The following is a 15,353-nucleotide window of genomic DNA, read 5'->3' as shown; positions in this document are numbered from 1 at the left end:
ATCATAGCCTGTTTCATCTTTGAATGGCTCTAATTGTTGAACATATTTTCCTCTCTTTGTGTATTCATGTATGTGTGGATGTGTATATGTTATGTATGTATGTGTGTGCATGTGTGTGTATATATGATACTAAAGATGTAATTCCTTAAATAGACACAAGTCATGGTCAGGCAATGCACAGAAATTTTATTTTATATGTTCAAACCTATTAGTAATCAAATTAGTACAAGTGAAAACATAAATTTTTTTGCCTGTCAAATTAACAAAATTTTACAAATTATAATAATCAGTTCTGGTGATAAGTGGTTCAAATGGCACTTACTCCTCTCACTCACCTATAAAAAGGGTAAGTGTAAATGAAAATAACCATTTTAGAAAAAATGTTGACCGAATGTATCAAAAGCCTTAAAAAGTTTATGTCCACAGAAAAAAAGTAAGATACAAAATAAATACTGAAAAGAATGTTCAACCTAATGCAAATAGAAGTAACAGTGAGTTTTGATGTTGTTTGCTTACAAGACTGACATTTTGACAATGATTAAAATGGCTGCCCTCTGCTGGTGAGGTTGTAAGAAAATGTGTCCTCCCTCTTGGTAACTGTTGTTGGAACTCCAAATTGATGTGACTGCAAACTTTTCCAGAGAGCAATTTGGACATAGGTACCAGAAATTTTCATGTGTGTATCCTCCGATATAATTCTACATCTTAAATATATATTCTGATGAAATAATCATAAAAGTAGGCAAAGAAGCATACATAAGGATATTTGTAGTATAACTAATCATATGGTGGTATAATTTAGAATGGTTTTAACTTATTTTTTCTTATTCATTCATTGTTCCTAACTCTTTAAATTTTCAAACATACAAAAAACGTTAAAGGATAGTTCAATAATTACCCTACTACTTGGAGTTGATTGTTAACATTTGGCCACCTTTTTTCTCTTTTTGTACCTTTTAAATTTTATTTATTTATTTATTTATTTATTTTTACAGTAGGTCCTTGTTGGTTATCTATTTTATCACAGACTTGGCCATCTTTAATTTATCTAAATCTATGTGTATGCTTACTTTTTCTAAATCATTTGGAAGTGAAATGCAAGCATAATGACATTTTACTTCTAAATACATCAGTAAGCATCTGCTATAATACCATAATAACATTACCACACCTAAGAAAATACCCTAATATCATCTAACATCCAGACAAGTTTTGCACGTTGCCCTTGGTGTTGTCTCTAATTCTTTTCCCTATGGTATTGATTTCTTGAAGAGACTAGACCAGTTGCATTGTAGAATGTTCTTTTATTCCAGATTTGTCTGTAAGTTTGCCCTTTATGCTTTCAGTATTTTTTGGTATTTTTGGCTTGAGGTTAGCAGGTGTTAATATTATTCTCGGGGAAAACAAGAAATTAACTACCCAATAATCCCACTTATAGGATTTTTTCCTAAGGTAGTAGTCCAAACCAAATATATATATTCATTCATTGCAACATGATTTACAAATATTAAAAAAATAATGAAAGCAACCTACATGTCCAAATAATAGAGAATAAGGTAAAATCTATGTGTTAGAGTATTATATAGTCATTAAAATGTTTGTAAGATTATAATGACATAGAAAATGGACACAATATAATGGTAAGTGAAAATAGTATGATACCAAACTATACAAAATATATCATCACAAATCTATAAATATATAAATTTGTATAAACACAGAAAAATGTTAAAATGTATATAAAATATATTGGCAATTTACTTATGAATGAAGTTTATTTAGTTTATAATTTTCCATGTTTATCAAAATTCCATAATACATGTGTTATTTTTATAATCAGAATATATTTAAATATATTTAAAAGTAGTTGTCTCTTATTGATCCCAGCTCTGTCTCACTAAAGTATCATACATTCATTCAACAACATCCATCCATGGCAGTTAATTCTGCCTTCTTTTCTCTCTTTCACTCCTTTATTTATTTGTCCTCTAGAGGTACGTGTTATTATCTGCAGCCCACATTACTTGAAACCCTGGCTGCTCACCATCATTGTACACAGTTCCCTCGGAGTCTTTCTCATAAAAGACCCCATGAGGCTGTATGCTGAATGGCTGGGAGGCACGGTTGTAGAAGATCACCTGGATGGTGTCACCCACCTCAGCCCGGATCACTGGCCCTGGAAAATGGGAAGGAGAGACAATGGTAATGAAAACAGGATGATCAGGTAGGATGGAAGTAGGAGAGGGAAGAAAAGAAAAAAAATAAGTGAAAAATATAGAGAACTTTTTCCTCTGCAATAATAAGAATAATCTTTTTCAAGTATATTGCAATTTACAGTTATAAAAAGCACTTTAAAGTCCACCATCTCATTTTGATCTTCAATCACCATTCTAAGGTATAAAAAGCAGACGATATCTTCATTTTTCAGATGCAGCTCAGAGAGTTGGAATTGATCTGCCCAAATTCAAATGACTGATTAGGAAGAGAACCACGTCCTGAAGCCAGGGTTTTCTCCTACTCCACTGTCAGGTCCAATCCCATTTCCCCAGTTCCCACAACTGCATTTCCTGCTAGAACTCAACTAAAAATCTGAGCTTGCCTCAATCCTAAACTGAATTGAAACAGATGAAATTATTATAACTTCTAGTCAGTTCCTGGACTAGGTAATCTAGCCATGACTTCTACACTTACCTTTCTTCCACTACCTACCACATCTAACCTAGCCTGGAACACCTTTGAGATCAAGAAGAAATACCAAGACAATACCTTGAGTACTTTGGTGGCTCTAACCCTAGTTCAGGGTTTCTGGTGTAGTTTTTACTCAATTGCTACTCCTAGTGCTGCACCTCTGTTCAAAGAATAGGAACCAATACCCCACTTACAATAATGGAAAAAAAAAACAACTATACAAAAGATAAACAAAGAAATGAAGACAAACCACACAATAGACCAACTAGATATAATATATACAGAACAATCTACCCAACAAGAACAGAATACACGTTCTTCTCAAGTGCACAGAGAACACATTCCAAGATAAACCATAAGTAACGCCACAGATTAATCTCAATAGACTTAAAAATATATCATACAAAGTACTGTCTCCATCCACAATGGGATAAAGTAAGAAAATAATAACAGAAGGAAAACTGGAAAATTCACAAAATTGTGGCAATTAAGCAACACACTTTTAAACAACCAGTATATCAGAAAAGAGATCATAAGTGAAATTACAAAATATGTAGAGGAAAATGAAAATGAAAATGACCACACAACATACCAAAAGATGAGAGGTAGTAAAAGCAGTGCTAAGGGGGAAACTTATACCTATAAACACATTTAAAAAACAAGAAAGTTCACAAACCAACAGCCCAACTTTACAACTTAAGGAATTAGGAAAATAAAAGGTAACAAAAGCCAAAGCTAGCAGAAGAAAGGAAATTATAAAGATTAGAGCAGAAATAAATAAAATATAGAATAGAAAAACAATTTTAAAAATCAATGAAAATGAATATCAAGAACTTTCAAGATGGCGGAGGAGTAAAACGTGAAGATCACATTCCTTCCCACAAAACATCAAAAATACATCTACATGTGGAACAACTCCTGCAGAACACTTACTGAATGCTGGCAGAAGACCTCAGACTTCCCAAAAGGCAAGAAACTCCCCATGTGCCTGGGTAGGGCAAAAGAGAAAAGTGAAAAAAAAAAAGACAAAAGAATAGGGATGGGACCTGCACCTCTGGGAGGGAGCCGTGAAGGAGGAAAAGTTTCCACACATTAGGGAGCCCCTTCACTGACAGAGACGGCGGGTGGACAGTGGGGAAGATTTCGAGCCATGGAGGAGAGCACAGCAACAGGGACACAGAGGGCAAAGCAGAGAAATTCCCACACAAGGATAAGTGCTGACCAGCACTCACCAGCCAGAGAGGCTTGTCTGCTCACCCACTGGAGCAGGAGGGGGCTGGGATCTGAGGCTCTGGCTTCGGAGATCAGATCCCAGGGAGAGGACTGGGGTTGGCTGCATGAACACAGCCTGAAGGAGGCTAGTGAACCACAGCTAGCCAGAAAGGAGTTGGGAAAATCTCTGGAACTGCCTAAGAGGCAACAGACAATTGATTCGGGGTGTGAGAGGAGAGGAGATTCAGAGCACTGCCTAGATGAGCTCTATAGATGGGCGCGAGCGGGGTATGAGAGGAGAGGAGATTCAGAGCACTGCCTAGATGAACTCCATAGATGGGCGTGAGCTGCGGCTATCAGCGTGGACAGCAGAAGCAGGCATGAAACGCTAAGGTTGCTGCTGCAGCCATCAAGAAGCCTGTGAGCAAGCACAGGTCACTATCCACACACACACACACCTCCGCCCCCCCAGGAGCCTGTGCAGCCCGCCACTACCAGGGTCCTGAGATCCAGGGACAACTTCCCTGGGAGAACAAACGGTGTGGCTCAGGCTGTTGCAACATCACGCCAACCTCTGCCACCTCAGGCTCACCCTGCATTCTGGACCCCTCCCTCCCCCTGGCCTGAGTGAGCCAGAGCCCCCTAATCAACCACTCCTTTAACCCCATTCTGTCTGGGTGGGGAACAGACAGCCACAGGAGACCTACATACAGAGGCGAGGCCAAAACGAAAGCTGAACACCAGGAGCTGTGTGAACAAATAAGAGAAAGGATAATCTCTCCCAGCAGCCTCATGAGCAGCGTATTAAATCTCCATAATCACCTTAATGTACCCTGCATCAGCGGAATACCTGAATAGACAATGAGTCATGCTAAAACTGAGGTGGTGGACTTTGGGAGCAACTGTAGACGTGGGGTTTGCTTTCTGCATCTAATTTGTTTCTGGTTTTATGTTTATTTTAGTTTAGTATTTAGAGCTTATTATCATTGGTAGATTTGTTTATTGATTTGGTTGCTCTCTTCCTTTTTTATAACATATATATTTTTTCCTTTTTCTCTTTTTGTGAGTGTGTATGTGTACGCTTTTTTGTGTGCGTTTCTGTATAGCTTTGTTTTTACCATTTGTCCTAGGGTTCTTCTCTCTGTCCGTTTTTTTTTGTTTTTGTTTTTCTTTTTGTATAGTTTTTAGCAGTTGTTATCATTGGTGGATTAGTTTTTGGGTTTGGTTGCTCTCTTCTTTCCCTCTTTTTAAAATTATTTTTTACTTTTTATTTTTAATATTTTTTTCTTTTAAATATTTTATTTTATTTTTCTTTCTTTTATTCCCCCCCCCCTTTTTTTGTGCTGAATGACTGAGAGGGTCTTGGAGCTCCAGTATGAGCCTCTGAGGTGGAAGAGCTGAGTTCAGGATATGAGTCTACCAGAGACTTCCTGGCCCCACCTAATATCAAAAGGTGAAAGCTCTCACATAGATCTCCATCTCAATGTTAAGACCCAGCTCCACTCAACAAATAGCAAGCTGTAGTGCTGGACACCCTAGACCAAATAATTAACAGGACAGAAACACAACCCCACCCATTAGCAGAGAGGTCACCTAAAATCATAATAAGTTCACAGACACCCCAAAACACACCGCTGGACGTGTTCCTGCCCAGCAAAAAGACAAGATCCTGTCTCATTCACCAGAACATAGGCACCAGTGTCCTCCACCAGAATTCCTACACAACCCACTGAAACAACCTTACCCACTGAAGGCAGACAACTAAAACAATGGGAACTACAAACCTGCAGCCAGTGAAATGGAGACTCCAAACACAGTAAGTTAAGCAAAATGAGAAGACAGAGAAATACACAGCACATGAAAGAGCAAGGTAAAAGCCCACCAGACCAAACAAATGAAGAGGAAATAGGCACTCTGCCTGAAAAACAACTCACAGTAATGATAGTAGATGATCCAAAATCTTGGAAATACAATGGATAAAATACAACAAACGTTTAAAAAGGACCTAGAATACTAAAGAGCAAACAAACAATGATGAACAGCACAATAAATGAAATTAAAAATTCTGTAGAAGTAATAAATAGCAGAATAACTGAGACAGAAGAATAGATAAGTGGCTTGCAAGATAAAATAGTGGAAATAACTACACAGAGAAGAATAAAGAAAAAACAACAAAAATAATTAAGGACAGTCTCAGAGACCTCTGGGACAACATTAAATGCATCAACATTCAAATTATAGGGGTCCCAGAAGAACAAGAGAAAAAGAAAGGTACTGAGAAAATATTTGAAGAATTATAGTTGAAAACTCCACTAATATGGGAAAGGAAAGAGTCAATAAAGTCCAGGAAGTACAGAGAGCCCATACAGGATAAATCCAAGAAGAAACACGCCAAGACACATATTAATCAAACTATCGAAAATTAAATACACAGAAAAAATATTAAGAGCAGCAAGGGAAAAGCAACAAATAACATACAATAAAATTCCCATAAGGTTAACAACTGATTTTTCAGCAGCACCTCTGCAGGCCTGAAGGGAGTGACAGGATATATTTAAAGTGATGAAAGGGAAAAAACTACAACCAAGATTCCTCTACCCAGCAAGGATCTCATTCAGGTTCGATGGAGAAATTAAAAGCTTTACAGGCAATCAAAAGTTAAGAGAATTCAGCACAACCAACCAGCTTTACAACAAATGCTAAAGAAACTTCTCTATGCTGGAAACACAGGAAAAGGAAAAAAAACTTACAAAAACAAACCCAAAACAATTTAGAAAATGGTAATACGGACATACGTATCAATAATTACCTTATATATAGATGGATTAAATGCTCCCACCAAAAGACATAGACTGGCTACATGAATACAAAAACAAGACCCATATACATGCTGTCTACAAGAAACCCACTTCAGACCTAGGGACACATACAGACTAAAAGCGAGGGGATGGAAAAAGTTATTACATGAAAATTGAAATCAAAAGAAAGTTGGAGTAGCGATAGTCATATCAGACAAAATACACTCTAAAATACAGACTACTACAAGAGACAAGGAAGGATGCTATATAATGATCAAGGGATCAGTCCAAGAAGAAGATATAACAATTGGAAATATTTATACACCCATCATAGGAGCAGCTCAATACATAAGGCAAATGCTAACAACCATAAAAGGGGAAATCGACAGTAACCCAATAAGAGTAGGGGACTTTAAGACCCCACTTTCACCCATGGACAGATCAACCAAAATGAAAATAAATAAGGAATCACAAGCTTTAAATGATACATTTAACAAGATGGACTTCATTGGTATTTATAGGACATTCCATCCAAAAACAACAGAATAAAATTTCTTCTAAACTGTTCATTGAATGTTCTCCAGGATGGATCATATCTTGGGTCACAAATCAAGCTTTGTTAAATTTCAGAAAACTGAACTCATATTAAGTATATTTTATGACCACAACTCTATGAGGCTAGATATAAATTACAGGAAAAAATGGGTAAAAATTACAAACACATGGAGGTTAAACAATACACTACTTAATAACAAAAAGATCACTGAAAAAATCAAAGAGGAAATAAAAAAATACCTAGAAGCAAATGACAATGAAAGCAAACTGACCCAAAACCTATGGTATGCAGCACAAGCAGTTCTAAGAGGAAAGTATATAGCAATACAATCCTAACTTAAGAAACAAGAAAAATAAACAACCTAAACTTACACCTAAAGCAATTAGAGAAAGAAGAAGAAGAAACAACAACAACAAAAAACAAACAAATAAAAACCTGCCAAAATTAGCAGAAGGAAAGAAATCATAAAGATCAGATCAGAGATAAATGAAAAAGTAGTGAAGGAAATGATAGCAAAGATCAATAAAGCTAAAAGCTGGTTCTTTGAGAAGATAAAAAAATTGATAAACCATTAGCCAGAATCATCAAGAAAAAAAGGGAGAGGACTCAAATCAATAGAAGTCGAAATGAAAAAGGGCAAGAAACAAATGACACTGCAGAAATACAAAGGATCATGAGAGATTATGACAAGCAACTATATGCCAATAAAATGGACAAACTGGAAGAAATGGAGAAATTCTGAGAAAAGCACAACCTTCCAAGACTGAACCAGAAAGAAATAGAAAATATAAACAAACTAATCACAAGCACTGAAATTGAAACCATGGTTAAAAATCTTCCAACAAAGTCCAAGACCAGATAGCTTCAAAGGCGAATTATATCAAATATTTAGAAAAGAACTAACACCTATCCTTCTCAAATTCTTCCAAAATATAGCAGAGGGAGGAACACTCCCAAACTGATACTATGAGACCACCATCACCCTGATACAAAACCTGACAAAGCTGCCACACACACACACACACAAACTACAAGCCAATATCGCTGATGAACATAGATGCAAGAATCCTCAACAATATACTAGCAAACAGAATCAAACAGCACATTAAAGGGATCATACACCATGATCAAGTGGATTTTATCCTGGGAATGCAGGATTCTTCAATATATGCAAATCAATCAATGTGATACACCATATTAACAAACTCCAGGATAAAAATCATATGATCATCTCCATAGATGCAGAAAAATCTTTGACTAAAATCAACGTCCATTTATGATAAAAACCCTCTGGAAAGTAGGCATACAGGGAACTTGCCTCACCAAAATAAAGGCCATATATGACAAACGCACAGCCAACATCATTCGCAATGGTGAAAAACTGAAACCATTATGACTAAAATCAGGAACGAGACAATGTTGCCCACTCTCACCACTATTATTCAACATAGTTTTTGAAGTTTTAGGCACAGCATTCAGAGAGGAAAAAGAAATAAAAAGAATCCAAATCGGAAAAGAAGAGGTAAACCTGTCACTGTTTGCAGATGACATGATACTGTACATAGAGCATCCTAAAAATGCCACCAGAAAACTACTAGAGCTGATCAATGATTTGGTAAAGTAGCAGGATGTAAAATGGAGAAATATACCATATTCTTGGATTAGAAGAATCAACACTGTGAAAATGACTCTACTACCCAAAGCAATCTACAGGTTCAATACAATACCTTTCAAACTACCAATGGCATTTTTCACAGAACTAGAAAAAAAATTTTTCACAATTTGTATGGAAACACACAAGACCCTGAATAGCCAAAGCAATAGTGAGAAAGAAAAACGAAGCTGGAGGAATCAGGCTCCCTGACTTCAGACTATATTACAAAGCTACAGTAATCAAGACAGTATGGTACGGGCACAAAAGCAAAAATATAGATCAATGGAAGAGGATAGAAAGCCCAGAGATAAACCCACGGACTATGGTCACCTTATCTTTGACAAAGGAGGCAAGAATACACAATGGAGAAAAGACAGCCTCTTCAATAAGTGGTGCTGGGAAAACTGGACAGCTACATGTAAAAGAATCAAATTAGAAAACTCCTTATCACCATACACAAAAATAAAGTCAAAATGGATTAAAGACCTAAATGTAAGGCCAGACACTATAAAAGCCTCAGAGGAAAACATAGGCATAATACTCTGTGACATACATCACAGCAGATCCTTTTTGATCCACTTCCTAGAGAAATGGAAATAAAAATAAAAAGAAACAAATGAGACCTAATGAAACTTAAAAGTTTTTGCAAGCAAAGAAAACTATAAATAAGATGAAAAGACAACCTTCAGAATGGGAGAAAATATTTGCAAATGAAGCAACTGACAAAGGATGAATCTCCAAAATATACAAGCAACTCATGCAGCTCAACAGCAAAAAACAAACAACCCAATCTAAAAATGTGTAGAAGACCTAAATAGACATTTCTCCAAAGAAGATATACAGATTGCCAAGAAACACATGAAAGGATGCTCAATATCACTAATCATTAGAGAAATGCAAATCAAAACTACAGTGAGGCATCACCTCACAACAGTCAGAAAGGCCATCATCAAAAATCTACAAACAATAAATGCTGGATATGGTGTGGAGAAAAGTGAACCCTCTTGCACTGTTGGTGGGAATGTAAATTGATACAGCCACTATGGAGAACAGTATGGAGGTTCCTTAAGGAAACTTAAACTAGAACTATCATATGACCCAGCCATCTCACTACTAAGCATATACCCTGAGAAAAACATAATTCAAAAATTATCATATACCACAATGTTCATTGCAGCACTATTTACAAAAGCCAGAACATGGTATCAACCTAAATATCCATTGATAGATGAATAGATAAAGATGTTGTGGCACATATACACAATAGAATAATACTCAGCCATACAAATAATCAAAATTGAGATATTTTCAGTGAGGTGGATGGACATAAAGACTGTTATACAGTGTGAAATAAGTCAGAAAGAGAAAAACAAATACCGTATGCTAACAAATATATATGTAATTAACAAAAATGGTTCTGAACAACTTAGAGGCAGGAGAGGAATAAAGACACAGACCTAGATAATGGGCTTGAGGACATGGGGAGGTGGATGGGTAAGCTGTGTGAAGTGAGAGAGTAGCATGGACATATATACACTACCAAATGTAATATATATAGCTAGTGGGAAGCAGCTGCATAACACAGGAAGATCAGTTCGGTGCTTTGTGTCACCCTAGAGCGGTTGGATCGGGAGGATGGGAGGGAGATGCGAGGGGGAGTGGATATAAGGATATATGTATACATATAGCTGATTCAATTTGTTATACAGCAGCAACTAACACAACATTGTAAAGCAATTATACTCCAATAAACATATTAAAAAAATCAATGAAACCAAAAGTGGTTCTTCAAAATGGTAAACAAAATTTTAAAATCTTTAGTTAGATGGAGTAAGAAAAAAGTATAGGAGATTCAAATTACTAAAATCAGAAATGAAATTGGGGACATTACTACTGATTCTACAGAAGTAAAGAAGAAACGTTTATAAGATATTATATAAAAAGATTATAAGAAATATTATTAAAAAGATTATAATTTGTTGTAAACCAACAAATTGGAAAACCTAGATAAAACAGACAATTCCTAAAACAGAAAACCAACCAAGCCTTAATCATAATGTAATAGAAAATCTGAAAGACCTATTAAGAGATTGAATCTGTCATCAAAAATTTGGGAACTAAGAAAAGCCCTGGACCTGATGGCTTTATTTGTGAATTCTACTAAACATTTAAAGAAGTAATACCAATTCTCAAATTTCCCCCAAAAAATTGTAGAAGAGGGAATACTTCCTAAATTATTCTATGAGGTCGGCATTACACTGATATCAAACCCAGGCAAAGATATTACAAGAAAACCACACATCAATATTACTTATGAACACTGATGCTAAAATCCTCAATGAAATACTAGCAAAACAAACTCAGTTGCATATTAAAAAGATTACACTGTAAAGCAATGATACTCCAATAAAGATGTTAAAAAAATAATTAAAAATACATTCAATTCTTAAAAAAGCAAAAAAACAAAAACAAAAACATTACACACCATGACTAAGTCAGTTTTATTCCTGGAATGCAGGAATGTTTCAACATACAAAAATTAATCAGTGTAATATGTTAACAAAATGAAGGGAAATAATGATCATGTTGATTGATGCAGAAAAAATACTGGACAAATTTCAACACCTTTTAATAATTTAAAAAATCCAGAAACTAGGAATAGGAATCTACTTCTATATAATAAAAGCCATATATGAAAAACTCACAGCAAACATCATACTCGATGTTGAAAGACTGAAAAGTTTTCCTCTGAGATCAGGAAAGAGCAAGGATTCCTGCTTTTACCACTTATATTCAACATATTACTGGGACTTCTAGCCAGATCAATTAGTCAAGAAAAAGAAATAAAAGATATCCAAATTGGAAATGAAGAAGTAAAATTATCTCTGTTTGCAGATGATAAGATCTTTATCATACTTATTTAGAAAATCCTAAAGTGCCCACAAAAAACTGTTAGAATCAATGAATTAGGCAAAGTAGTAGGATACAAAATAAACACACAAAAGTCAGTTGCACTAACATTGAAAAATCTGAAAAAGACATTATAAAAGCAATTCCATTTATAATACCATGAAAAAGAATAAAATACTTAGAATTTATTTAACCAAGGTTGTGAAAAACTTGTAGAATGAAAACTACAAAACATTGCTGAAATAAAATAGACATTAAAAAATGGAAACACACTGCATGTTCATAGGTCGAAAGACTTAATATTGTTAAAGTGTCAATACTACCTATAGATTCAGTGAAATCTCTATCAAAATCTCAATGATGATTTTGAAGAAGTGGGAAAACCCTTTCTAAAATTCATATGTAATCTCAAGGGACTCCAAATAGCAAAATAATCTTGGGGAAAAAAGAACAAACTAGAAGACATCACATTTCCTGATTTTAAAACTTACTACAGAGCTATGGTAATCAAAACAGTGTGATATTGACATAAAGACAGACATATAGACCAATGGAATAGTATAGAGAGCCCAGAAATAAATAAACCCTTGCAGATATGAGGATAGTCTTTTAAACACATGGTGCTGGGAAAACTGGATTTTGATATGCAAAAGAATGAAGTTGAACCCTTACATAACACCATATGCAAAAATTAAATAAAAGTAGATCAAAGATCTAAATGTACGTAAAACCATAAAACTCTTGTCAGTAAACATAGGGCAAAATATTCAGGACACTGGATTTGGCAATGATTTCTTGGATGTGACACCAAAGACACAGGTAACTAAAAAAAAAAAATAAACATATTGTATTTCATGAAAAAAAATTTGTGTGCATCATAAGACACTACCAGCAGAGTGAAAAGGCAGCCCACAGAATGGAAGAAAATATTTACAAATCATACATCTGACAGGGGATTAATATCCAGAATATATAGCGAGCTCCTAAAACTCAACAGCAACAAAATAATCCAACTAAAGATGCACAACGGACTTGAATATACATTTTTTTCTGAAGAAGATATACAAACGGCCAATGGGCACATGGAAAGATGCTCAATGTCACTAATCATCAGGGAAATGCAAATCAAAAGTACAATAAGCCAACTCCTCCCACCCATGAGGATGGATACTATGAAAAAAATCAGAAAATAAATGTTGCCAAGGATGTGTAGAAATTGGAACACTTACGCACTGTTGGTGGGATTGTAAAATGGTGCAGTCACTGTGGAAAACAGCATGGTGGTTACTCAAAAAATTAAAACTACAATTACCATAAGACCCAGCAATTCCACTTCTGTGTATATACCCAAAGTAATTGAAAGCATGTCTCAAAGAGACATTTGTACACCCATATTCATAGCAACATTATTCTAAACAGCTAAAATGTGGAAGAGAACCAAGTGTCCATTGATAGATGAGTGGATAAGCAAAACTACAATGGAAATTCTGCAATATACTACAACATGGATGGACCTTGAGGACATTATTCTAAGTGAAATGTTAGTCACAAAAAGACAAATATTGTAAAATTCCAGTTATATGAGGTACTTAAGTTAGTCAAAATCATAGAGACAGAAAGTAGAATGGTGGTTGCCAAGCACTGAGGGGAGGGAAGAATGGGTAGTTATTTTTTAATAGTATAGTGCTTCAGTTTTACAAGATGAAAAGAGTTATGGAGATGGGTGGTGGTGATGGCTGTGCAATGCTATGAATGCATTTAATACCATTGAACAGTGTACTTTAAAATGGTTAAGATGGTAAATTTTATGTTATGCATATTTTACCACAATAAAATATTGAAGAAAAACAAGGACTGGGGACCAATACTGAATACCAGCTAATGATAGCTCCTTACTACTCGCCACCCACCCTCTTTCCCAAACCCAGGTGGGTTTCTGCTCCTTATATCTCCCTATCCAGCTAATGAAACAGCAGCTGTCCATGTTCAGGTCTCCTAAAATCAACTGGCACAAACCTATCCCCAGAATATGGTTCATTACATTATTTCATTTTCAAAGATTTCTCCCATCTGATCTATCTTATTTCCTGCTCTACCAAGTGACTAAGCCACACCCAACCTTCCTATAGTATTTCAGTGCTATACTGTGCTTTAGGCCTTCTAGATACCTTCTCTAAGGTCAGGGCCTAAGCTTTGTTCCACATCCCTAACCATAGCAAGCATGTCTGCATGTCATGCCAATCTGCTCCTGGTCCCGTATTGCCAAGAACATGAACAGTCTTACTGCCTTATATAGCCCTTCAGAAATACACCTAGAGAATAACGTTTAAAAGTGTGATATGTACAACACTGCTATCAGAAGATGTTCAATGAAAAAAAGCTTTCAGTAGTAAAGTAAATATAAGAAATGCTATAGACTCTACTCCCATTTTGGAGATTCATGATGAACAAAAATAAATCCAAGGCTCTGGGAAGCCCTGCATCAAAGAACACTATTTGACTGTTTAACTTAGTGTTTTGCAGACAAATTCAGACCTATAACACTTTCTCACAAAACACTCATCTCTTGGGACTCGCTCTGGGAAATGTTGGTCTAAAGTGTGTTTCTAAGCTGTCATCAGCCTCCAGTTTCTAAGCCCTTCCCAATTATCTGGCTCTAGTCAATTAAATTCACAAGTTAAGGATTCCTCACCCAGGATTCCAAGATGCTTATCTTCCTCCAGCTGCACCTTTTCCTGGAATGTCTCATCTTGGAAGGCTTCATATCGAACTTTCCAGTAAGTACCCCCGATTCGGCTGGAGCTTTTCTGGAAGAATTTATCTGAGCCACTGGCATATAAGGAGGCAAATTTCAAATGATTTAGCCATGTGTCAAATAGGTTTCCATCTCACCCTTTTTCTCATCAAGTTATGGATCTTTGTGATTAGGAAGGACCTCAGAGATCATCCAGGTTAAATTCCACCCACTGAAGATATCTCCTCTGGTGACAACACAAATTAGCAATACACAGCTTCTGCTTGAGCCTTTCCAAGATCAGGGAACTTATTTTCAGAGAAAGCAATTCCTTTTACTGTCGTATAGAAATAGGCTGAAATCTTCTTGCTTGTAAGTTCTAAACACTGAGATCAGTTTTGTTCTCCAGAGTTAAGTAGTCTTACATCTGTCCTTAATCATCCTCAGATACTCAAGATCCTTTCTTCCCTTAATCAATAATATCTTTTTTCAAAAATGAAAACCCACTAACTCAGCAAGACCAGCTGCAGATTCTTAGAAGCCATGCTGACACCCAACTGCCTACTTTCCTTTATTTTCTGTAGATTCATTCCATTATGTCCTACTGGAAGAATAAACATGATTGGGTGTCCTAGGATATTTCTCCATAAACTCTCTTAGTCATCTATCAAGTGCCTCTTTTGAAAAACCTTGAATCACTGATAGACCAGTGAGTCAGTATAACTTAAGGCCTAGCAACTGATTAGGGCACTAACCTTCTACTCTATCTTGCCCACATCTGAGTCATGGATGAGGCATGAG

At 35.9% G+C, this 15,353-nt stretch overlaps 1 protein-coding gene across 2 annotated transcripts in view; it reads right to left on the bottom strand.

Moving 5' to 3' along the window:
* HEPH (hephaestin) overlaps positions 1-15,353 on the bottom strand; it is a gene marked incomplete at its 3' end in the record, with an annotated part of 96,103 nt that overhangs the window by 64,632 nt on the left and 16,118 nt on the right. For both annotated transcript variants that reach the window (XM_079728266.1, XM_079728265.1), the window contains exons 7-8: positions 14,511-14,647; positions 2,045-2,176 (exon numbers count right to left, since the gene is read on the bottom strand). In XM_079728266.1, coding sequence (XP_079584392.1) covers positions 2,045-2,176; positions 14,511-14,647 — 269 coding nt within the window. The remainder of the gene's footprint in view (positions 1-2,044; positions 2,177-14,510; positions 14,648-15,353) is intronic.

Source organism: Hyperoodon ampullatus (assembly GCF_949752795.1).
Source record: "Hyperoodon ampullatus genome assembly, chromosome: X".
NCBI lineage: Eukaryota > Metazoa > Chordata > Mammalia > Artiodactyla > Ziphiidae > Hyperoodon > Hyperoodon ampullatus.
This window is presented reverse-complemented; position numbering and strand designations above follow the sequence as displayed.